Here is a 23,653-nt window from a genome sequence, read left to right on the forward strand (position 1 = left end):
AACTGTGTGTCACTTAAAACTAACTGAATAACGTGATTACTTGATGCACTATCTGAACTATCGCAGAGCATTCAAGGAGACTCTTTGGTTTTTAAAAACATTCTCTCAAGCAGGCCCCGCAGGGAAGGCTCTGGTGATGGCAGCACGCACCACACGGCCGGTGAGAACCCACGCTGGTTACCTGCAGAGGCCCAGAGGTGAGTGTGTCTGGGGGGTCATCGACCCTCTGCGCTGTGTCCACGCGTGTCCAGTTGACCGCAGGCAGGAAAGAAAGGAGGTCACCCCAGCCCCCTAATGAAAGGCCTGCACCTTGAAAGAGAGAAGAACCTCTGTATGACCGCACATGACAGGCATTGCCTTTCAGAAACGTACTGAGACGCTCAACTCTGCACCAATCGACACACGTACGTGCATATATTCATCATAAAGCAACGAAGGCAAATTTTACTTACCTAGTAAAAGTAATAGTGGAATGAGCAAGATTAAAAACTTGCAAATGTTTCGAAGGCACCTAGGAATAAAAAGAGAATCGATGAAGTTGGGAGTGGGAGAAGTACACCATTCCATTACACCTCTCTGGTTAACATCATGCAAAATACGCCCACTTTAAATCGGAAAGTCCACAGTATTTAGAAAAGCAGTTACAATGTCACCTGCAAGTTGCGTATACACCTATGGGAGAGCCCACCTGTGCAATGGTGTCTCCCAGGCCCGCGTTTACAATCAAACACATCACTAACTAGTGAGACACTGGGCGCCACGCTGAGGGCCACAGGAAGGGCGCCCGAGCACCTTGGTCCCCGCCCAGTGAGGTCACCTGGCGCACAAGGACTAGACCACGCGGGGGCCAAAGGGCCTGGCTCTGGGCCCGACATACCCTCCCAAACGTGGGACCTCAGGCCGGTCACCCATCCTCTGACACTGCTATTTTCCTTAGGAATGGAGCCTGCCTTTCCTTTCTTGCAGGATTGGTTTGAAAAATTAAATAACATGAAAGCATTTTGTAAAGTATAAAATGATATATAAACGCCAAGACATTAATATACCAACCTACAAAAAGTATGCAAATATAAGCTAAATCATTATAGAACACTACATCACATGATACTCTGCCCTCAGCACAAAACGAGTTCTTGAAAACAGCAAGCCGGCATGATGTGTTTCCTCACCTTGTAAGAAGAAACACGTTCAGCCAAGAAATCAAAGTCACAAACTGGTACCATCCTTTCCCGAGCCGCCAGAACATCCCAGAGGCCGCCTTCCCTAGGAGAGAAGCAGATGTCCTCAGGAAGCGTTCTTGGGGAACCAGACCCAAAGGAACTGCTTTTGTGAAGGCCGAGCTCAAAGCGCCAGGAAATTTACTAACAGACATTCTGAAAATAAACTGAGATGGAGTTAGGGATGGAGCGTGTTACGATGGTGCCAGCCAGTACGGCAGGAATTCCCACACACTCCAACACTGACACACAAGCCACAAAGCAACACGTAATGCAGACAAATATACCGGACAAGACATGGGAAATGGCAGACCCATGCTCTCCTCTTGGTCACAGTCAAATGGAGCTGCTAGCAGGACGTACACGGAACCCCAGGCCCCAGAGAAACAGAGAACTTCTGCTCATGCAGCCCAAAGCAGTGTTAGCACTGCTCAGGAATGAAGAAGGAAACGGGTTACATCCAGGATTAAAGCATGCAAACCCAAGGCCAAGTCTCTGTTTGGTTAGGTAAATCATTTCTCGCAGGTGTCAACGGCCAGAGCCTCGGGGAGGATGTGAACACAAAAAGCCAAAGTAAGCACCTGGAGCCGCCATGGCCAAGCAAAGACCCGACAACAGGGACTGCGCCACAAACCATCCTGCAGCTCCGACCCTGTGCAGCGTCTGCATCAGGAAGTGACCTGTGACAGACAAGACGTGTACAGAGGGGCTCAGACACAAGCCCAGGAAATCAGCTCCCCAAGCTACAAGAAACTCCTACCAGCATCATTTTACCAAAATTCGTATCAGCACACAAGAGTCAGTCTCCTCTCAAGAAAACAACAAAATTATATTAAGTCCAAGCAAGATACTGAAATTAACTTGTGAAAACCCTGCTCTTATGTCTGAATAGGTTCCACTCCCTTCTGCCTGCAGACACTTAAAATGTAAAATGCAGACCATGGGGACCAGGGCATGGTGGTGGGCGTGCCCTCCACAGGCTGAGGCTCGCTTGGTGCCAGCAGGTAATGGGATCCCTTAGAGTAAATAAAATCCCAGACAGCAGCAGTTAACATGCTCCGGGTGAAATGAGGATTACTCAGGGGCCAAAATAAAAATCTACCTACAGGCCAATATTTTCCAGTAAAACAGCAATTTGGAAAAAGTGGTAGTACCACAGGACAAAACAAAAATTAAAAACACAATACACTTTTTATCAAACAGCACACATTATACAAAACAGAAAGCTGCTTATGAAATCAATTGTTTCATTTTTCAAGAGTTAACTGCTGAAAGTAATATACTTCTATTAGCATGTAACCAATAGGTGTTGACTTCTGAAACTATTAGGTAATTCCAACATGGCTCTTGTGCAATGAAATATGTTCTAAGAGGATTTTCTAAACAATCTACTGTTTTATGTTCATTAATTAACAGTTAGGATACAATTATTTTTGAAGCTCAGCTTTAAAAAAAAGACTGCCTAGAAAAGGTGCCCTTTGCCAGGAAATGTACAGGTATCAAAGGGAAAACATCTGCTTTTCACGTAAGTCTTGTTGCGGAGGTCAGGACAGATGGACAGGCAGCTGCATGCCAAGCTGAGGCGCCCACACAGGAGTGGAAGCAGCCTCTCCTCAGCCTTGCGTTTCGCCTCAGGTAAGTTCTTTTTCCTATGTTCAATTTACACTACCACATGGACAAAGCAGCTTTTCGAGGGAGGCGGTCTCCATATTTTAACCACAACTGACACGAAAGCCGTCAGTTTTTACCAAGCACTTGAATGCAAATGCGAATAAGGAACAAGCATTTGTGAAGAACATGATGAAAACAAGCAGAAGTGTGAGACAACCTGCGTGAGAACAGGCATGCCCGGCGGCCCCTGCTGCCCACTGCAGCCTGGACGAAGGCGGGTGGACGGCTGCGGATGTCTCCAGGCGCTCCTTCCCCTGACAGTCATCGCCTGCGGGCGTGGTGACAAGCAGTTGACAATTAATATGCAGACCTGTTCCTTTGAACTGTACACAACAACGGCAGTTTGAAAAAATCAGAAACTCAATTACAAAACAAGAATCAAGGCAAATACAAACAAGCTGGTGGTCCTTAGCTTCTGTGCTAAGGTTCCCACCAGCCCCTACAGCCTGTCTGATGGGTGGGGCCGCCGGACTCCTGTGGATTATCCGTCTACACTGTCAGTGGCCTGCTATTCCAGCCTGTGGGAAGCCAATGCCGAGGCCGAAAGGGAAGCCATACTTACACAGCGCCTCCCCATTCACACTGAGGTGACCGTCCTCTCTGAGAAACGCTTTTACACTCCTCCTGCCACAGTGATCGGGATGGGCTGCAACACACGCAAAAGGGGCTTAGAGACAGACGTCTGTTGGAGCCCCGCCCATGCGCTGCAGACCCCGAGGAGGGCAGCTCAGCTGCTGTCGCAGGGCAGCAGGCGGCTCGCTCGCGCAGGTGGGCACAGGCAACAGGCTTTGCTTAGGAAGAGACGCTCTAGTCCCCCGGCGAGGTAATGCGCACAGCATACAACGCAGAGACAGACCGCGTACAGTTGTACAAAACAGCATTTGACATGCCGTTCAGATAAACTGTTTCTGCTTTAAAAAGGTAGTAAGAATCAGAGTTGAGGATACTAACTTTTTACTAAAAAGTGACCTAAAAATGCTTAAATGCTGATCAACTTTCAGGAGACTGAACCGCACACAGAGCGCAGTAAAACCTCCAGAAACTCCCTTCTAGAAAGATCCAGAGAAAGTCTGCACGAAGACTGCGACAGGAGAGGTAAGGAAGCACCACGTTGGAAAAGAGCGTTTTCTCCACCTTAAAAAGCGTTATTTGGTGGGAAAAGGAGAAAAAATTATTTAAATACCTTGTGATTCATGGCTTTTTGACTTATAGATTTCTGATTTGTGATCTTTAGATTCATAACTTTTCAATTTGTAATTTTCTGATTCATAATTGAGCTTCGTTAAAGCCACTCGAAAGAGTTGAACTAAGAATGATGAGAAGGATGACGCCGTGCACGTGACCAGCCACAGAATCCTATCCAGGTGAAACGATGGGCCGCCTATTGAAAAACCAGGAGCACAGTTACTTCTTCCCACAAAGCCCACGTTTCCTCCCCTGCTGAGTCAGAAGGCCCAATTATTCATTTCAGGCAAAACAGAAACAACTTTCTAAATGGACACCAGAGACACCACCTTTGGAAGAGATGTAATGACAAACAGCACTCTGCCTAGAGTGCCACACGTCACATCCTGACAGGAGGAGCTGCAAAGCAAACTTGACGGGAGAGCTGTCAACACCAAGTCTCGCTCACTAGCAATCTTCCAGAGAATACCCGGGTGCCATCACTGCACGCCGATGCTCTTTATACATATGCTGCCACATGCAGGGATTGCAAACAACCGCCCTTACCTGCGCTCCGGCCCACCCACTCTCCTATCAGGTAAGATCCCCACCCCTACAAGGACGTGTGCCACAGCATCTGGAACAGGGGATAACAGCCACAAACGCATGGCCTGTGCAAGCAGCAGTTCAGTTACGGGACCTCGAGCCCCTTGCTACTTGTCAGTGCCTGAGCTTCAGAATATGCAACGTGGATCCCCAACACTCTTTCCATTAACCTAAGATGTGTGTGGTCATGCTCTGCAAGTCGCGTTGCGAGACATTTTGGTTCTTGACGTTTCTCCACTGAGTGGGGGAAGACACAGGCTTGTTGCCACACGCCAAGTCAACCAGGACCACATGCAGACAAGGACGGCCCACCTGGCTCACCAGGAGCGCCCCAAGGCAGCCCTGGCACTTCCTCTCCCAGCCTGGCAGTGAGTTCAGAGTCTGTGGCATGAGGCCGGGATGGTGACATCTTGAGTTGGAGTAATTTTGAAGAAATAAAATCAGAGCTCTGCTGTCAGCAGCTTGAGTAAGGAGTAGGCTATTTGTGAATTGGCCACTGCACCAAAAACATTCACAGCATCAATGCCGACTTTGTGTCATGACTATTCCACACTATGTTGTAAATTTGAAACAGAGGTTGGTAAAAAGAGGTGCTCCATGGTCAGTCTACTGATACTAAAAAACACCCAAATTCCACTTTCCATACGTCAAATTGATAAAACTTTAACAGTACGAAAATATGAAGAATGGGAAAGAGTACACAGAACGGGCATCCACAAAGTGCCACTGAGGGAAGCGGTTGGGGTCAGCGTTAGTCAACTGGAAGAATGTTTAAACTGAAATTGTACCGTGTTTCCCCAAAAATAAGACCTAGCAGGACAAACCAGCTCTAATACGTCTTTTGGAGCAAAAGTTAATATAAGACCCGGTCTTATTTTACTATAAGACCAGCTCTTATACAATTAATATAATATAATATAATATAATATAATATAATATAATATAATATAATATAATATAATATAATATAATATAACATAACATAATATAGTATAATATAGTATAATATGATATAACATATATAACATAACATAATATCAGGTCTTATTTTACAATAATATATAACCTGGTATTATACAAGACCGGGTCATATATTAATTTTTGCTCCAAAAGACACATTAGAGCTGATTGTCCAGCTAGGTCTTATTTTCGGGGAAACGTGGTACATAATCTTTTTCCAGTAGTGCTAGTTACTGATGGAAGCTGCCAGCTGGAAGTTCTGAATATATGTATCTTAGCTGTTAACGATCGTTTCCTCAGGAAAGTGGCCTCAGTTGAGCTGCTCCCGGTGGAGATCTCAGCCGCTCGGCTCAGACACCGCCCGCCCACGCCCCACCACAGCCAGCACGGCCTTGGCTGCAGGTGGTCCCTCGGTAGCAGAAAGCCTCCTGCTCTGGCTACGTGGCCACACCAACCCCAAAGCCCACTCACCCCACTTCCCACAAGGCAGCAGACACTGAAACCCGTTTCTCTAACAACGGATGCTGCTTCGAGAAGCAAACCGACAGTTTTCAAAGGAATGGGCCATCTTTTATGGGGATGTAAGTGTCACCTCAGGCAGGAGAGGGAGCAGAGCAGTCTGCTTCCACAGCGACTGGCTGGCACTTTGCGTGCCCACTGTAACACACAGGCCGTGCTGGGGACGGTCTGGGCGAGGCACCTGCTTCTGAAGGAAAGCCTGGCCGTCACGGCACAGGTCACTGCACACGCCTCGACCCCACCCTGCTTTGCTGGGCCCGTCTGATGTCCCAAGAAGGGACTTTGAAGCCTTTTAAAGCCTTTTTGATGTGACCCAGAAAACTGCGTTTTGTCAACTTGAACTTCAAAAAGTTCAGGACTCAGAAAGCACCCAGTCCCAGCGGGACACGTCACCTTGAACCCATCTATTCTACTTCCAGTCTGTCTATCCGAAAGAAAGGTTTGCCAAGTACACAGGCAGATACAGACAAGGACACCCAGCCAAAGAAACGCTGTGTCTGAAGTGCAAAAGCAGAAAAGCTTGGGGCCGGCCCGTGGCTCAGGTGGTTGGAGATCTGTGCTCCTAACTCCGAAGGCTGCTGGTTCGATTCCCACATGGGCCAGTGGGCTCTCAACCACAAGGTTGCCGGTTCAACTCCTTGAGTCCCGCAAGGGATGGTGGGCTCTGCCCCCTGCAACTAAGGTTGAACACGGCACCTTGAGCTGAGCTGCCTCCCGGATGGCTCAGTTGGTTGGAGCGCGTCCTCTCAACCACAAGGTTGCCAGTTCAATTCCTCGACTCCCACAAGGGATGGTGGGCAGTGCCCCCTGCAACTAAGATTGAACATGGCACCTTGAGCTGAGCTGCCACTGAGCTCCTGGATGGCTCAGTTGGTTGGAGCACGTCCTCTCCACCACAAGGTTGCTGGTTCGACTCCCACAAGGGATGGTGGGCTGTGCCCCCTGCAACTAGCAACGGCAACTGGACCTGGACCTGGAGCTGAGCTGCGCCCTCCACAACTAAGACTGAAAGAACAACAACTTGACTTGGAAAAAAGGCCTGGAAGTATACATTGTTCCCCAATAAAGTCCTGTTCCCCTTCCCGAGGAAAAAAAAGAAAGAAAAAAAAAAGGCAGAAAAGCTTGAACGTCATCTAGACACCGATCGAATCCATTTTGATACAACCACAAATACAGCAGCAGACAGGTATCAAGAAGAATTACACAAGATGGAAACAGCTGCCAAAGCATGAACGTGCCATGACAGCATTTCAGTAACGACGGACACAAAGTACACGTGTCTAGATGCCCAATCTGGTGGCCACAGGACACTGTGAAGGCACCAGAGGCCAGGGACTACACACTTTAATGTGGTTGGTTTCATGCCCCACGAGGTCACAGTGAACTCTGCCCAGCGGCACCACGCCTTCTGAAAGGGGAGCAGGTGCAGGTGGGGACTCACTCTACCTGTGCCAGTTAGAGACGTTACCGGAGAGCGTAAGTAAAAACAAACAGAAACAAAGAGGGGTCATTTATACCTGAGAAGAGTTATGGGTGTTATAAGTACGGCCACGCACAGCAGTTCACACAGTGTGATCTCACTGCGTCACAGGGACAGGCCGGCAGGCCAGACGCAGGGTGTACGTATGCTTACGTCTGGGGGTAGGTTGTGGGGGGATTTAAACTTTCTTCCTTGTGCATCTCTGTGATTCTCTAATGTTCTCTCATAAACACTCTACTCAAACAGTTAGGAATAGATTTTCTAAGAGGAATACATCAGTTGGCTCTACAAATCACTGTTACAGTCAAGAGCAAAGGATGTGAGAACAGAAGCCCAAAGCAAATAATATTAACTTGTTTTCTCCTCAAAAACATTCAAGGCCAGGGCCAGCCCGGTGGCTCAGGCGGTTGGAGATCTGTGCTCCTAACTCCAAAGGCTGCTGGTTCGATTCCCACATGGGCCAGTGGGCTCTCAACCATAAGGTTGCCAGTTGGATTCCTTGAGTCCTGCAAGGGATGCTGGGCTCCGCCCCCTGCAAGTAAGATTGAACAAGGCACCTTGAGCTGAGCTGCCTCCCGGATGGCTCAGTTGGTTGGAGCGCATCCTCTCAACCACAAGGTTGCCAGTTCGATTCCTCGACTCCCGCAAGGGATGGTGGGCAGAGCCCCCTGCAACTAAAAATTGAACATGGCATCTTGAGCTGAGCTGCTGCTGAGCTCCCGGGTGGCTCAGTTGGTTGGAGCACGTCCTCTCAACCACAAGGTTGCCGGTTCGACTCCCACAAGGGATGGTGGGCTGTGCCCCCTGCAACTAAAAATTGAACATGGCATCTTGAGCTGAGCTGCTGCTGAGCTCCCGGGTGGCTCAGTTGGTTGGAGCACGTCCTCTCCACCACAAGGTTGCCGGTTCGACTCCCACAAGGGATGGTGGGCTGTGCCCCCTGCAACTAGCAATGGCAACTGGACCTGGAGCTGAGCTGCGCCCTCCACCACTAAGATTGAAAGGATAACAACTTGACTTGGAAAAAAGGCCTGGAAGTACACACTGTTCCCCAATAAAGTCCTGTCCCCTTCCCCAATAAAATATTTAAAAAACAAAACATTCAAGGCCAATTTAAGCCAGGGGCATGCGATGGGTTTCCAGAGACGACTCCCAAAAGCACGCCCAGCACCTGGCCCCCCCAAGTCCACTGTACTGTCCCAACAGAGTGACTACTAGCTGGCTGTAAACAGCCGTGACCTCTACGAGGAGGCTGTGGGAAAGCAGCAAACATTCGCACATCTGGGAGCCGACTGCTCACAGTCTGCGGAACATGTTGACTCAGAACAATGAGACGTTCGCCCGCTTCAAAGGGCAGTATCAGCACCCGCGGCATCTCTGTGGCTGCGGGAGCTGGGTGGGTGCTGGGCGGTGCCCGGGCTGCCCTCAACAAGGAGCATGGGAAACAGAGGCGCCTAGGAGAACGCACCCCGAAGCAGACGCCCAGGTCCAAGGCCCATCGCTCACCGGCGAGTTCCTAAGCTAGCTAAGCCCCAGTCACAAGCCGTCCCTTCAGCACATGTGAACGTCCGTGCATCCAAAAGGGACGGCACGGTCCCTTCCACGGGTGTCACTGAAGTAGACACTTTCTTTTGCTTACCCAAAGTTCAAATCTATAGAATTTCAGACACTCCCAGGGACAAAAACACCAACCACATAAAGTACAAGTTGAAAGAGGATGAAAAAGAAGAAAGCCAATTTTTGGTGCACTTCTTAAACTTTTAAAGGATAATTCTGAATTCAAGTCTACCTCGTGTAGACTCTGGAGACCATAAAACCAGGTTATAAAAAGAAAAGGGACACGAAATCTTTCCCTCAACTTTAAAGGGAGAGACTTACGTTTCTGACTCCTGTCCCTCGAGTAAATCCTCGACACAGTCCCATGGGAGGCGGGCACGGCGGTGAGCGCGTCCTTGCGCTCGGACAACAGGCTGCAGCTGCTACAGGTGTAACCGTTGCTCTTGGCGGCTTCTGCTGCCATGTCACCATTTCCCTGAATGACAGCTTTGCTTCCACCTGAAGTTTCCAAAAAGCAGATGGAGCCTGTTTATCACGATCTGCAGACACCTAACTAAAGCTTCCATCTCAAAAAGTGTGGGGAAGAGAAAGAACTAAATAATTACCTTTCAGATCTCCATCGTCGTCAAGACCTAAAACACACACACACGTTTCTGCTATTGACTTCAAATCACCACAGCAGAACAAAACCCACACAAAAAAGTAAAGGTTACAATGTTTATTAAACCCCTTCACAGCACTGAAACTAGTGGGAATTTCTCCCGATCCACGCAGATGCTCCCCATACAGTGCAAGGACCTGCACACAGCACATGGTCCACCCTACGTGGCAGGCGACCACAGGGAGAACCGCCCCCTCTCTCAGACCTGCGTCCCGAGCACATGCACCTTCCTCTGCCTGGCACTGCACCCACTGGCTAAGCAAATACCCAGCACGAATCCTGAAGGTTCCCAAAATCAGCACAAGAAACATCTGGTACAAATCCAGGTCTTCTGGTCTTCTCAAAAGGGCGGCCAGAACCTCAGGTGGACACGGCTGCAGCTCCGTGTTCTGCCAAAACTGAGGCTCCGGAAGTATCAACCCAGCAGGGCTGGCACCGCCCTCCCACAGCTCTTAGTCCCGCGCACAGGTACCCCGCTTCCTGCTATCAGTCTGTGTACCCCTCCCGTGCTTGGCACTGGCAGGGACTTGAAATCACACTGACTTTTACAGTGCCTTCACTCAGACATCCTACCAAGGTTAACACCAGTGACGGCCTCTGGCCATGTCACAGCAAATGACTGCACGAGCCCCACAGAGCAGCTGAGCCGAGAGGAGCTTCGACCTTGCTGAGGCCTCCCCCCCCCGCCCCCCGAAGGGGCAAAGGGACACCCTGGCCATGGCCTCCCTTCTCCCAGAAGAACCTGAGAGACAACCAGCTGTAGATAACTCACCCCAGAAGTGGTCCACCCGGGTCTGCTCGCGGATGAGAGACTCGTCCAGCACGGGAGGCCGCAGAGAAGCCGCGCCCTTCCTCAGAGCCGGCCTGCCTGCGCTGCTGTGCTGTTTCACTGTTCTGAAAAGAAAGGAACAGGGAACACGTTTATGGTTGTCCTAGTAAACACTACATTTTACCAACACAAAATCTTTGAGAATCAATACAGTAGCTTTCTGACAGCATTTTCTTATATCTTTTGTGCTGTAATGAAGCATCTGCTCATCTACAAAGGAATTTTTAAGCTGGGGTCCAAAGATTCCTTCTGAAGCTGTGCAAACAATATCGATTTCAGATTATTTGGGGCCCTAAGACCCAAATGGTTAAAACTTAAAATCACCTACGTATAAAATGGCCTAAAAATAAAAAGTCACACCATTTCTCCTTTTACCCTTCCCTTTAAAGCAAGTAACTATGCATGCGCGCACACACACAGCTGTAGTCCTTGCTCTCTCTACGCCCCAGGGGGGACTGACGTGCATTAAGCACAGCAGGGAGGCTGTGACCTCAGGCAGCTCTGCATTCCCACTGACAAACTGCAGGGGCCCATCAGGTGGTGGGCCAGGCGGCACCCAGCAGGGGGTGAAAGGCAGGTAGGCAGTAACAAGCTGTGGTCAGGACACCTGGTCAGGCGCCCTCTGCTGACAGAAAGCAGCCTGAGCACAGCTGGGTGGCTCTTACATGGCCCACAGCCTGGAGCCAATGCAGCACCTGGGGCACCTTGGTGAACCAGTTGCCACCCTCTCAAGGTGGACGCCCGGGCACCTCACCGTCTGCACCAGCTCTGCGGTGATTGCGCCTCGTGGGAATGCCAGGACAGGCCGTGCCAGCGCCCAGCCTCGCCCCTGCAGCCTCCACGCCTCCCTTAGCAGCCATCACCCTGTTCCTGAGACGAGGAGCCACTCGGGTTGGAAACTCATCACTTGTGAGCAACCTGAAGTGAAGCTGTCACTTCTAGTTTTCATCTCTGATGGCACAGAGATCCTGCCCACTTTTGCTCATTCTTGGGCACATGGAGAGTTCAGAAACCGAGTGACCGTGAGATTGGTGAGTGCGTGTGATGTGAGTTTCATGGGTGTGTCTGTCTGCTCACGGGACTTTACAGACAGACTTCAGGCTGCAGCGATGCAGGGACTGGCTACAACGACCCCCAAGCCACCTGAAGGCACAGCTGAGTCCGGCTCCGGCTCCGCCTACAGAGGTGGACCGTGCGGCCGGCACTGCCTGGAGTGGTTCGTGGGCCCGTGATAGGTGCCCTATTCCACCGCCCCCAGGCTTTGAGACCTGGGAAAGGCAACTGGCAGAAGACGACACCATGGCCCAGGCTTTCCAGAACCGCGTGTCCCGCTCACCGCAGGGGATCTGCACATGCCATGCATGGCCTTCAGCTCAAGAGCATGGCCGCAGGCCCACAAGCGCACGTGCGGTCCCAGCAGCACTACAATGCGAGACACAGACGAGGGCGCTTACCTGGTCACTCTCTCCTTCAGGGTGGTAGTGCTGCTGGTGCAGAACTGAGTGTCCCCAGCCTGGCCGCCCCCCGTGGCGTGCGCTGTGCTGAGCCGGTGCACACCACGGCGGGACATTCTCGGAGAATCAAACACAGGACCCAGTTTGTGCTGAGTCTCGAAATCCAGAGCATCGGAAGAGTAACTTGAACTAGAAGGAAAAGAACACGTCAAGGTAAACAGTGCTTCCAGCTCCACTTCTGAAACAAACTGAGCAAACAAAGAGAATTCTAGAAACAGCCATTGCTGTGTGGCGACCTTTCTACAGAGCAAAATAAGCCGGCACCAGGTGTGTGGACAGCGGACGCTGACCAGTGAGTGAAAGCCCCCTCCCCACCGGGCCTAGGGCTGAGACAGAGCTGCCCCTAACTTGCCGTAAGAGGCTAAATTCACGAGAACGCCCCTACAGGCAATCACGTGAGCATTTACAGATACTGCCCGGCAAAGCAGTGACCGAGGCAGAACCCCTAGTGGGTTAACCTGACACACCAGTCTTCACTGAATGAACCAGAGTGAGCAGAAGAGGAACGAGCACGGCACACGACCGCCCCCACTCAGCATCGAATTCACCACAACGCAGGACGAGCTGGCGGCAAAGAAGTCGCTCCAACACCCTTCCATGCACTTATCTTAACGTTGTGTCCTTTTGTGTCGCTAGCGAGTGTTTCCAAATCAAGAAATGTTCACTGAGCACCTACGGCGTGCATCCAGGACATGGGGTCATGCATCCCAACCCGGCCAGCCGGCTGAGGGGCCCAAGCATACTGACAGCACCCCTTTCCCTCACATCACACACTACATGGTCACCTAGCAGGGAGGTGTCCACATAGCAGGAGAGGTGACCCACCACCCAGCAGGGAGGAGCAAGGTGAGGAGAGGGCGGGACAGGACGCAGCTGAGGGTTTCCTGAGCCAGCAGGGAAAACTGCAGGCAAGGAGACACAGCCGCAGAACCCAGGGCACGGGGGATGGGCAGGGGCTCCTGATGCCCTGCAGCGAGTGACATGCAGTTTCAAACATCAGAGGGAGGAACAGCCGGGACACGCCCACCAGGCAGTGGGAAAACAGCTCCCGCCCAGGAGAGCAGGAAAGGATCTGGAAATCTGAGTGAAGCAAATGGGCTGAAGGACATTTCTGCATCATATCTTATATTACAAAAACATTTCACAATCAAGTTCATGGTTAATCAGATCTGACGCAGAGTAAGTCAATACAAACATCTTTGTGTCATCATGCGCGTGACACGTCACATACACCTTTGAAGGTTCTTCTGACTCTGCCGCCACCCCACCACGCCCTAGAGGTCACAACGTGGGGACTCTACAGACTGCCACAGTCTAGACAGGGTCCTAGCTTTCCACACAGAACCTGGAGCGCCTTCCCCATGGGAAGGCTGTGGTCAGGTTAGGGCGGGCACGGGAGGAGCCCACAGGAGAACGTGGGCTGCAGCGTCCTGTAACAGCTGGCAACTGGAAAATGTCCATCTACGCACAGTGAGACCAGCAGGACACACCCGGAATGAGATACAGATAAAACCTGTACCCCTTTCACAGAAAGGCCTCCAGGGTGCACTGGTCAGTGAAGAGAGCAGGTATCCGAGTGTCATCCTACCAGTTGAACAAACTAGAAGCAAAAGCCCAGCTCTGAGACACACAGAGGTGAGGGGGGCACAGGGAAGGCCTGGGAGGTCCTCTCCAAGCCAGTGACAGTGCTCCCGCGCAGTGGGTGGGGGCGACCTGGGGCCTTTCACTCTGAGCTCGGCAGTGGGTGCTCCAGACCCCAACCAGCCTGGGGCAGGGCCCAGCATTCCCAGCAGGGACGAGGGGCAGCAATTCCAGGCTCCGCCGCCAGGGACTGCCCTCAGCCGATTACCTGATGCATCAGGTGACCACACAGGTCTCCCATCAGAGCAGCCGTCCAGGCACGTGGTGCCCTAGGGTCCTAAGCACCGCGTGTGACAGGGGCCTACAGACAGATATGCCCAGAGCCCAGGCAGAAAGGCCCAAATGCCTGTGGGAGACAGGTGTCCCAGGTGCCTGCCCATGCAGCAAGAACGTGGCAAGTGTGGCATTAAAGGACGTTGCTGGTTTACTATGGAGCTCGGGAGGTGACACCAAACCGCAGGGGCAGGTGTCCGATCCAGGATGAGAGGGAATTAAGGGATGGAACGAGGATATAAAGAAAGACACTCTAGACAAAGACCTCAAAGACACAGCCCGGGTCTAATCGCTGGGAGTGTGATAGCCTCATACACTGGCACTGCCATGCAAACCCTTTGAAATCTGACTTCAGATACATTTCTGATTCAAGGTTGAAAAATTCTTGTGCAGCTGAGAGCCGGGGGCAAACGTGGACACCATGCTGTAGTGGTGGGCATGGTGCCAGCAGAGCACACAGTATAGACCCTGCAGCTCAGCGACCTCACGGGGGCGGGGGGGGGGGGGGCCGCGGGCAGAGAGAGTCCCCGACAGCAACAGTCCCCAGAATGTGACCACATCAGTGCTGCTTCTCTGAATGCCTAACCCACACTGCACTGTGAGATCCTACACTCAGACCGTGCGTCAGCCATCACTCGGACCGTCAGCCATCACTCAGACCGTCCACAACACCCTTCAGCCCCTAGGACTCCAATTCCAGCGTGGCCCCAGCCCCCAGCTGCAGTACCGTCTGTGTCAGTGGCCTGGCACCACCCCGCCCGGATGAAGCCAATCCCCCTCTCTGTGCAGCTTCTGACTGCTGCCAGCTCCTAGAGATGTCATACCAGGAGGCTGACACACCCTCTGTCCCCACACCCAACAGGTCCTCGCTCTGCCTGGTCATCTGGGTGGTGGTCACCTGTCCCCGGTGCCCATGGCCCTCAATCACTTCCTCCGGCTCTCTCACCTAGAAGGGCCTGCTTCCTGCCCCCCACCTGCACTTGCCCCTCAGGCAGCTGTGTGGAAGGACCCACGGTCACGCTGCCACGCTGTGGGCCCCGCACTGCGTCTCCCTCCCACTTTCCAGATCTTCCTGTCAGTTATCGCTTCTCGCTCGTCTTCAGCCTCTGCCTACTGGCTCCTCACCATCAGCATCCAGACGTACTCTCATCTCTTCCCCTGGTGAAACATAAAGAAGAAACGAGGCCACGCCCTTTCTCCTTCCCTCAGCAGCCACTTGTTGAAGGGGGGCTGTGTCTACCCTACTCCTCCACCACTTCATTCCAGCCCCTGCGCCAATCGTTGCTCCCTCTGCCGAGTGACCCCACGGGGCGAGTGCACTGGCCATGCTGGCGGCCCCGCAGCCTCTGACTGGCTGACGACTCCTCCCTCCTTGAAACACTCTCGCCTTGTGCTTAGCCACAGCCATGCCCCCCACCTTTCTTTCCGGCTGAAAATCAACTTCCCCCCAGAGGCTGAGAGGCAGACCCCATTGCCCAGCCTCACTGGCACCGAGCACGAGCGTGCAAAATGACGGGGGCTCCGGGCACGTGTTCCTGACCAAGGCAGCACTACCCGTGGCTGCTGTGCCCATCGTGAGAAGCTGACGGGACTTCCTAAGGAGTGGCTCCAGCTTACAACACTGACCAACCTCAGCACCTAGAGACAAGCATCTCCTAAGAGAACGTAAGAGGAAGTGCCACCTACCGCGTAGTCATGCCAACAAACAACCCCTGGGGCTGATCAAATGCCACATCTAACCACCAGTTTGCAGGAGACACAGATTACAAGACAAATCAGCCAAACAGAACGGGACGATCTGTTTAGGTTGACCGTTTTTAAATGGTCGTTAAAAACGATAAACATCTGACTTAGTCTGACATGTAAGGAGTTGTTAGGACTTATTTTAAATTACGAGGGGCTTTTTGCTGCAAGACTGGTATTTTGGATAGTTTTTAAAATGTCACCTTTTGGAGATTTGCTTCAAAACAATCCAGTGGGAGGGCACAGGGGAGCCAAGCACTGCCTAGTGCTGAACCAGGTGAGAGCAAGGTGAGACCACGCGAGATGTTCACACTGTGTGGCGTCTTGTACAGTAGGAAACATTCCTGCTACACATGGCATGACCATCACAGGGTGGCGGGGGAGGGGAACCCTTGCTAAGAGTGAGGGCCAGGGCAGAGCTGGACACACAGCCGTTGCCCAGTGCAGCGTCATCAGAAATGAGGGGCAACCAGACCAGAGAGTCAAAGTGGGGGGGGGGGGGGGCTGAAGGACAATGGAGCCAGGACAGCCTCTTGAATAGACCCCCCCACCCTTGCACCCACTCCCGCACTGCGGCGCCCTTCTGAGCACAGACCTGGTCACGTCACTCGCTGCTGAAATTCCTTCACTGGTCCCCACTGCCCTGTCAAGCACACCTACCTGCCCTTCCCACCTCACCTCTCGTCCTCCCTCCCCTCCCCACACAGCTGCGAGTCACTGACATTTATAGTGCTGCTGTCCCAAAGCAGAGACACTTAAAAAAGGTTATAAAAGCTAAAAATAAGTGACCAAAAATAATTTTTTATGCTCCACAATGCAGAATAGGGAACAATTTGACTTGAGTTGGCTTGAGTATTCTGTACTAAAATACTACAGGACTTTTAACAAAAACAGTGTGTGTTACTACGGAAAGTGTGACGTGATCTATTATAGAACGGTGAATGAAAAATCATTAATGCGAGATTTGACTAACGCTGTTAAAAAGTATTTTCCTTAAAATACCTTCCAATTTGCTTAAAGTTTCTATTGCATTTTCACCCTTTAGAAGAGAAGCCACTGCAAAAAATCACACAAGCATTTTCCTGTGTGCCTTAAACATTTTGCCTGGATGCAACAGTTTTAGAACTGCCAATCAAATCCTAACCAATCCAGTAACGGACCTTCCTTCGGCACTAAGCCATAATTTGGTCATACTTAAGTTTCATTGCAATCAGCCCTCCTGTTTGATAACTAGGAATGTAATGGGCAAGTCAGCAGCTTTTGGGCCTCCAACTTCAAGCTTCGGTAGCACATCAGCACATGACCTGAGGAGTGAGCACTGACGAGGTCCTGCTCCTGAAGCCTCGGCTTCGTCGCACTGTCCGTGAGGCCTCCTCTCAAAGGCCACGTTTCCAGGATGCTTCTTTACCTCTGCAGTGCTCAGCCTGCAACAGGAACCACACAACCCCGAGCAGGGCACAGACATGGGCTCTGAGACCACAGCTGTCTGGGTGGGTCTGAAGCAGTAACCCATGCACTGTGTCATCACAAGTCATCAAGAAATGGCCACACAAACAACCTCACAGCTGCCAAATCAGTTCGATAGCTATGTAAAGCCATAAAGTTGACAGATATTTTCTCTTTCAAAATGTAACATCTGGTTGTAAGTCCCATGGCTCCCCTTAATTCTGTGGCATTCGAGAGGTGACAGGGACACAGTGACAACACACGCACACACGCTCACCTGAGTGCATACGTGTAGCCAGTGTTCTCGGGCACGCACTGAGGAGGCGTGTACATGTGGAGCCGAGAAAAGTCCATGTTCACGGTCACACTGCAGAAGTGGGAAAAGCAAGGCCGGAGTCAGAGGTTAGAGATGCAGAGACGTCCTGCCTGCTGCAGCCAGCCCGTTTCGTCCTCAGACTGACGCAGTGTCACTACTGAAACGTCAATGAAACAAAGTCAGCAGTAGTAGCGTCTTGTTTTACTTTTTTAAACAAAGGGGAGAAGTTTTCTCATAGTTAAAGCCCAGGAACACTTCTGTTATATTTAGTTCCCTAAAACGATTTGTCTATAAAAGTAACAAGGGGAAATCCTGACTGCCTGACTCACAATTATGAAAACTGGGGCACTTTCAAAAAAATGGTGAAAGTAACTCAGAACCCTCTCCAATAATATTTTTTAAATTCCCAAAGGTGTCAAATATTCCCATTCTTCTGAAACAGGTTTGCATTGCTGTTAATCACAACACAACTCATTCTTATCCCACAGTCAAGAAGCACCCACACCCTTGCCCAGACGGCCCACGTTCTCACAGGCACTCAGAATCTGAAAACTATAGGGCAAACAACAAAAAAGCTGTTCAGACTTATTTTCCCCCCAAAGAAAACACAGATTATTTATAAATTAAAAAGTGTTGAGCATACTGTTTTTCAAGCTGTCATCTAGATTTCTTTGGAATGACTCAAATTTTCCTCTGGCTAAAAATTCTCTCTCTCTCTCTCTCTTTAAAAAAAATAGCACACTCATAGCAGCAATGTGACTCATAATCTGTGTTGAGTAATCTAAGGAAGATAAAACTAAAACTAAAGACCATCCTGGATATATATGTATATATATGTAAAAATTACTGATTTGAACAGAAATAGAACAATCCTAAAATATGTATGAAACCACAGAAGACCCCAAACACCCTTCCAGTCAATGAGACGCATGGTAAAGCTGCACACGCCACCTCAGGCAGGTTCAACATGGGCCTCAAGCGTGATGGAAAAAGAAATTTAACTTGCGCCTGAAATAAAACTGTCCAAGAACCAAGCACCACTGCTGACCGTCAGTCCAACTTCCCATCACAGGCACAAGAGACAGGGTCACAGCAGTGACCTGCAGGTGACAACAGGGAGACACAGGCAGTGGAGTCTTGGTAAAACATTTTATAAGAGGAGCCACAAATGTAATAAAACAGCCAAAGGTCCCACCACCAAACGGGCAGCAGTGCAGACAGGCCCTGGACGCTGGGGACGGTGCAGAGGGCGGAGCGCGCCACGGCCACTGAGGCACTGGGCCTGCGCACCGGCCCGCGCCCGCGCTCCTTGCCCTCAGCCTGTCTCCGCTCCTGTACTCACGCCAGCGAAACGCATCTCAGTGCACCGCAGGCCCGCTGTCTCGGCCCAGAAAGGGCGAGAGGAGCTGACTCCTGCCTAGCAGAGCCTCCACAAGGCAGGTGGGCGCAGGCGGCTCGGAAGAGCCGTTAGGACTGACTTTCCTGCTCTCCACACGCGGCCCTCCTCCAGCAACCCTGCCTTCCCTCCTCTGCTCCCTCATCTTTCCCCGTGAGCAGATCACAACATGGATGCTGAACACTTTAAAATGAATCTTTAGTTCCCGCTATAAAACGTGAGCATTGAGTAAAATTATAGGATAGAATGAAATGAAGTTCAAAAATGATGCGTGAAATGAGGCACGTGAGGCAGGGCCTGACATGACGGAAACTCCCTTTGAATTAAGCTTTAATTTTGGGGAATAAAGTGACAGAACCTATGCTTTAAACAAAATAAACCAGTTTCTCCTCCTGAGCTGTCACTCACCCCTGGCCTAAATAAAAGACAAAGTCGCGAGTCGAAGCCCGCCAGCAGCGGGCCGGCTCCAACTGGGAGCCAAGGTCCGGAGGCGGCGCTCTCTCAGGAGCGAATCAGCACCGCCTGACAGCAGAAAGCAATCCTGCGGCTGGTCCTCCTGAAAGCGCCCCATAAACACTAAGCGTCTCCAAAACGCTGCTTCCATTCTGCACTCACATCACTGCTAATGACAGCCCACGGTAGTCTGTATCCGGCCTGAAGGCGGCCTGCCTCCCCAGCCTCAGCCTGGGAATCAAGGGAGATCTGACTGCATTCACAATCTGAACGGTGCTAGAACGGTACGTGAAAAAATGGATCGAAAGTTTCAACAGCATCAGAAAATCTTGGAAAGAATCTGAAGTCAACATTTTGCAAACTGACACGCTACAAAGAGGGGCCCTCTCCAGGCTTCCCCTGGCTGACTTTTCTACTCCCTTCCAGGCCTAAATCCCTCCCTTCCCCTAAATCAGGTGCCTGGGATGCCTGCGGGTTCCCCTTTGAGTGCCCTGGGCAGCAGGAGGCTGACAAACACTACCCATGCTGCACAGAGGAGCTGGGCTCACAGAAGGCCCAGAGCCCCCCCCCCCCCGCCCCCCAGGACGCTCCCTCTGGTCAGCCCAGCCCAGCCCATCAGTGCACGGAAGGACCAGGGACCCTCCCCCTGCCCAAGTAACAGAGTGCTTTTCTAGGATGGACAGCTTTCGATTTTGAGCTGCCAGTCCTAACGGGAAAAGCATACACCTTAGGACATGGTGGGCCAAGGGTGACATCTTCTAATGGAAAAGAAAGCATTATGGTTATGAAGCACAAAGTGGGTCTTTTATACCTGTTTTTACTAGTGGAGAACAGGCAAGCACAAGCTAAAGAAAGGAGAGGACTCTGTTCAGGCTGCAAACCTTGGTCACAAACCTACGGGATCAAGTGTCTTTTCCAACATGAGTTCCTAGCTGGGCTTTAAAATGCGAGTTAAGAGTCTTCTTCCATTACACTAGGTTTCTCCTTCAATGCCCCTCACCCCTCCCAGTGCTGTAACATCCACATCACACGTGAAGAGCAAGCACAAAGCTCAGTGTGGCTCTTGAACGCTCTGGTCAAACACACGGGATTTAGTTCTACCACCACATACAACTGGAATGTTTATTGTTTACCACAGCAGTCCAGGAGACGGGCAGACAGGACGTGCTCCGGGCTCTGGGCACAGCTCCAGGCTCTGCCATCTGGACCCCACAGGCCCCCAGTGCCCCCAGGCCCCGGCTGGCGGCTGGGGGTGGGGGGTGGGGGGGCAGTATCTCTCTCTCTGTTTTCAAAGGGCAGCTGTGCTGCATTCAGGCGTTTCATTATTAGGTCCATTGTAAAGAATAATGTTTAAAACTCAAATTCCAAGGTGCCCCTTTAAACATTAGTACTAAATCTTAACATAATTGCTCTGCTCATAATCTTAATTCTGTTAAAACCAAATAACGCAGAGCCTAATAAAAACGTTAGTTATTTTTGCCTATAGATTAAAAAATCAAAAATTGCGTTAGAAATTATTTTCCAAAGATCATGTTCAGTGTACTTCTGTATCACCGCGTCTCCATTTTCAATTTAAAGTAGCAAAGCAATGTTTATGGAAAACTATGATTTACACTGATAACCCTTAAAAACAAACTGATTATTTAAAACAGTGAACCAGAAAAAATGACTATAACCTACGAATATTTGAAAGCGCTTTACAGGGTGTCACGACGTTGTAAGTGCGCTAGAAGAAGCTGTTGAAACACCCAGAAACACACCACACTGAATTTACTGTAAATTACAGAGGATGGGGCTTCTCCTTTTCACTTACCTACCCCCTTGTGCTTGAAATTATTTTTAAAGAGCAGGTATTGGTTGTATAAGTAAACCAATTAACCCAATAAATAATATTTTCAACAAGAAAAACAATGTGATCTTCACTGGGTAACCAGGGAGGGGCAGCCTGAGACGCGTGTGGTCCAGCCTTGTCCCCTCCCTCAGCTGTCAGAGCGGGTGTGTGTGTGTGTGGGGGGTGGGGGGTGTGTGACAACAGAGCCAAAGCCTCCCTCCCTCCCTCCTTCCTCGGGTACTGTCCTTGGGAGCTGAGGGGGACCAGACCCTCCCAGTGGCAGAGGTGCTGTGGCAGCTCCTCAGTGAACACATCTACCCTGCTCAGCGCTGCCTGGCACAGGGCGAAAACACTGCTGTAAATATAACAAAATTAAGGAAAAATAAAATCGTAGAATAAAACAAAAAACAAGTTGTTTGTTATCAGCAGCAACCTGTAGGAAAGCCAGAAAGCCAGTTCCTAGCCAAGACGGGAGGTTTCTTCCCCTCTCCTGGAAAGGCTGGAACAGGAGGGAGGGACCCTGCACTTGTTTACAGACAAAAATAGCTCCGAGCTACAGGGAGAACAATGACTTCACAAGCTGACCTCTCCAAGGTCAAGTGCTCCAGGCCTTGTGACTAGGGACCCCCATTCCTGGTCCTCCCGCAGGGATGTCATTCAGGGTGTCAGCGAAGCCTGACCCACTTACTTTGCTCGTGTCACTGTCACGGGCCTCCCTTCTCAGGGCACAGCACCCATGGCAGCCTGACTGCATTTCCGTCAGCCTGGAGTCTCGAATGTCCCCCCAGCCAGTGCAGCCCCATCAGGACAGCCTCCGCACTGCAGGGCCAGGCAGTGAGGGCCGCCCAGCAAAGGACTCCTGGGGCCACGCCTGACAGAACCCCCAGCCCAACACTGAAGGGGGGGCGCCAGCCGTATTCTCCTCCCCCTGGGAGGCTGCGCTGCTGTTTCACAGGACACACGCCACACCTGCCAGGAGGCCCTGTGTGCTGCTGAGCTGACTCACAGTCCTGCTGAGGGAGGCCTCCCCGGACCACAGGACCCCGGGACACCTGAAAGCTGTGACAGAGTCCGGGCGCTACGGCTCGGCCTCGCCTTCCCAGGCCTCTCCACTTGACCCAACCCATCGGTCACCCTCTGCACGGCCTGAGGTAGGCGCCTGCTTTACCCCCGACTCAGCACTTCCACCGGGGTCATCCACAAATCACTCAGTCCACATGCCTCGTGCCCACCAGCCCGCTGCCCCTCCCTCCAGGGCGAGGCCCCTCTGCCTTCCTGCTCCCCCGCTGCATCACCTCTTGCTGGCTGCCTGCAAGCACCCGGCTCGTAACCCTCCCTCCAGTCGTGCCCCCTCAAGCCAGAAAATGGGCAGGCCGGTCCATCCAAGAGACCTGACCATCTCACTTCCTCAGATCCCACTGTGGCTCCCCAGCCCCTCCAGTAAGACCCACGAGACTGAATGAGAAGGACCTCCATCCAAGTGCCACTTGTCCCACCAAGCCACAGCATGGCTTCCCTGAGAAGCGGGGCTCACTAGCCTTCTGCCCCCCCCACTCACACACTGTGCCCACGCTTCCTCCTGCTTCCTGATCCCCACAGCCCACCCCACTGCTCTCCCCACCCCAAACGTTCCTGGCCAGCTTCTCCTCATCCGTAGGACTGCGCTGAGACAGCACCCCTGGGAAGGTGTCCACAAGCCCCATGTGCACGGGTTACGTGCCAACGTTGGTGCTCCCTGGTACTCCTCACTTAACACACTGTAACCATGACGTGCGCACGAGCCTTTCTCCCCAACTAGACCCTGAACTCTTTGAGGGCAGGAACTAAACCTCACTTGTACCACAGATGAACACTTTCCAGGTGCCTCCAAAAGTGGGAAGAACTCAGTGCCATGCCCATCGCTTGCTTGGTCGTCAAGCTGAAAACACTTGCGTTCTCCTCCCTCTCTGCTCTTTGCCCGACCGCACCCCGGAAAAATCAAGCCCCAAGTGCTGGGCGAACCCATGAACAGCATCAAGGGTCACTGCGCCTCCTGATTCTTTGTGCTGGCGGACCCACAGCGCTTCTGTTTCCTCATTTGGTCAGAGCCGTGTGTCAGCTCCGTCTCACCTCTAACGGTAACTGGCGTGACAATTAGGAGCAACAATTACAGGATGGTGTTGGCACTACATATGCCAACAGTGAATCCACACCCTGTCTCCATCCACTGTGACACACTGTCTCCCCAAATGGGAAGAACCAGGCTGGAAGAGACTCCTTTCCAGGACTGCAGAGGCCTGTAGCGTAAGTCGTCAGCAAAGAAATCGTTCAGTCTCACTATAGCTCACATCTTCCAATGCTAATTAAAGATCAAACAAAGGAAACAGGATGCCTAAG

General features: G+C 51.4%; 1 protein-coding gene across 18 annotated transcripts in view; it reads right to left on the minus strand.

Annotated features, from left to right (window-relative positions):
* The window catches only part of SUN1 (Sad1 and UNC84 domain containing 1), a 44,857-nt gene that overhangs the window by 16,106 nt on the left and 5,098 nt on the right, over positions 1–23,653 (minus strand). For 3 of the 18 annotated variants that reach the window (XM_074314063.2, XM_074314049.2, XM_074314050.2), the window contains exons 2-13: positions 17,559–17,648; positions 12,119–12,307; positions 10,608–10,729; positions 9,780–9,806; positions 9,496–9,672; positions 4,072–4,269; positions 3,451–3,534; positions 3,046–3,156; positions 1,799–1,897; positions 1,170–1,263; positions 453–511; positions 182–309 (exon numbers count right to left, since the gene is read on the minus strand). In XM_074314063.2, the coding sequence (XP_074170164.2) occupies positions 182–309; positions 453–511; positions 1,170–1,263; positions 1,799–1,897; positions 3,046–3,156; positions 3,451–3,534; positions 4,072–4,269; positions 9,496–9,672; positions 9,780–9,806; positions 10,608–10,729; positions 12,119–12,307; positions 17,559–17,648 (1,378 nt within the window). Of the gene's footprint in view, positions 1–181; positions 310–452; positions 512–1,169; positions 1,264–1,798; positions 1,898–3,045; positions 3,157–3,450; positions 3,535–4,071; positions 4,270–9,495; positions 9,673–9,779; positions 9,807–10,607; positions 10,730–12,118; positions 12,308–17,558; positions 17,755–21,965; positions 22,169–23,653 lie in introns of those variants that run through there. The other 15 variants (XM_074314048.2, XM_074314047.2, XM_074314058.2 and 12 more) reach the window with 15 other exon arrangements.

Source organism: Rhinolophus sinicus, chromosome 5, assembly GCF_057876585.1.
Source record: "Rhinolophus sinicus isolate RSI-liver-muscle chromosome 5, RSI-T2T, whole genome shotgun sequence".
NCBI lineage: Eukaryota > Metazoa > Chordata > Mammalia > Chiroptera > Rhinolophidae > Rhinolophus > Rhinolophus sinicus.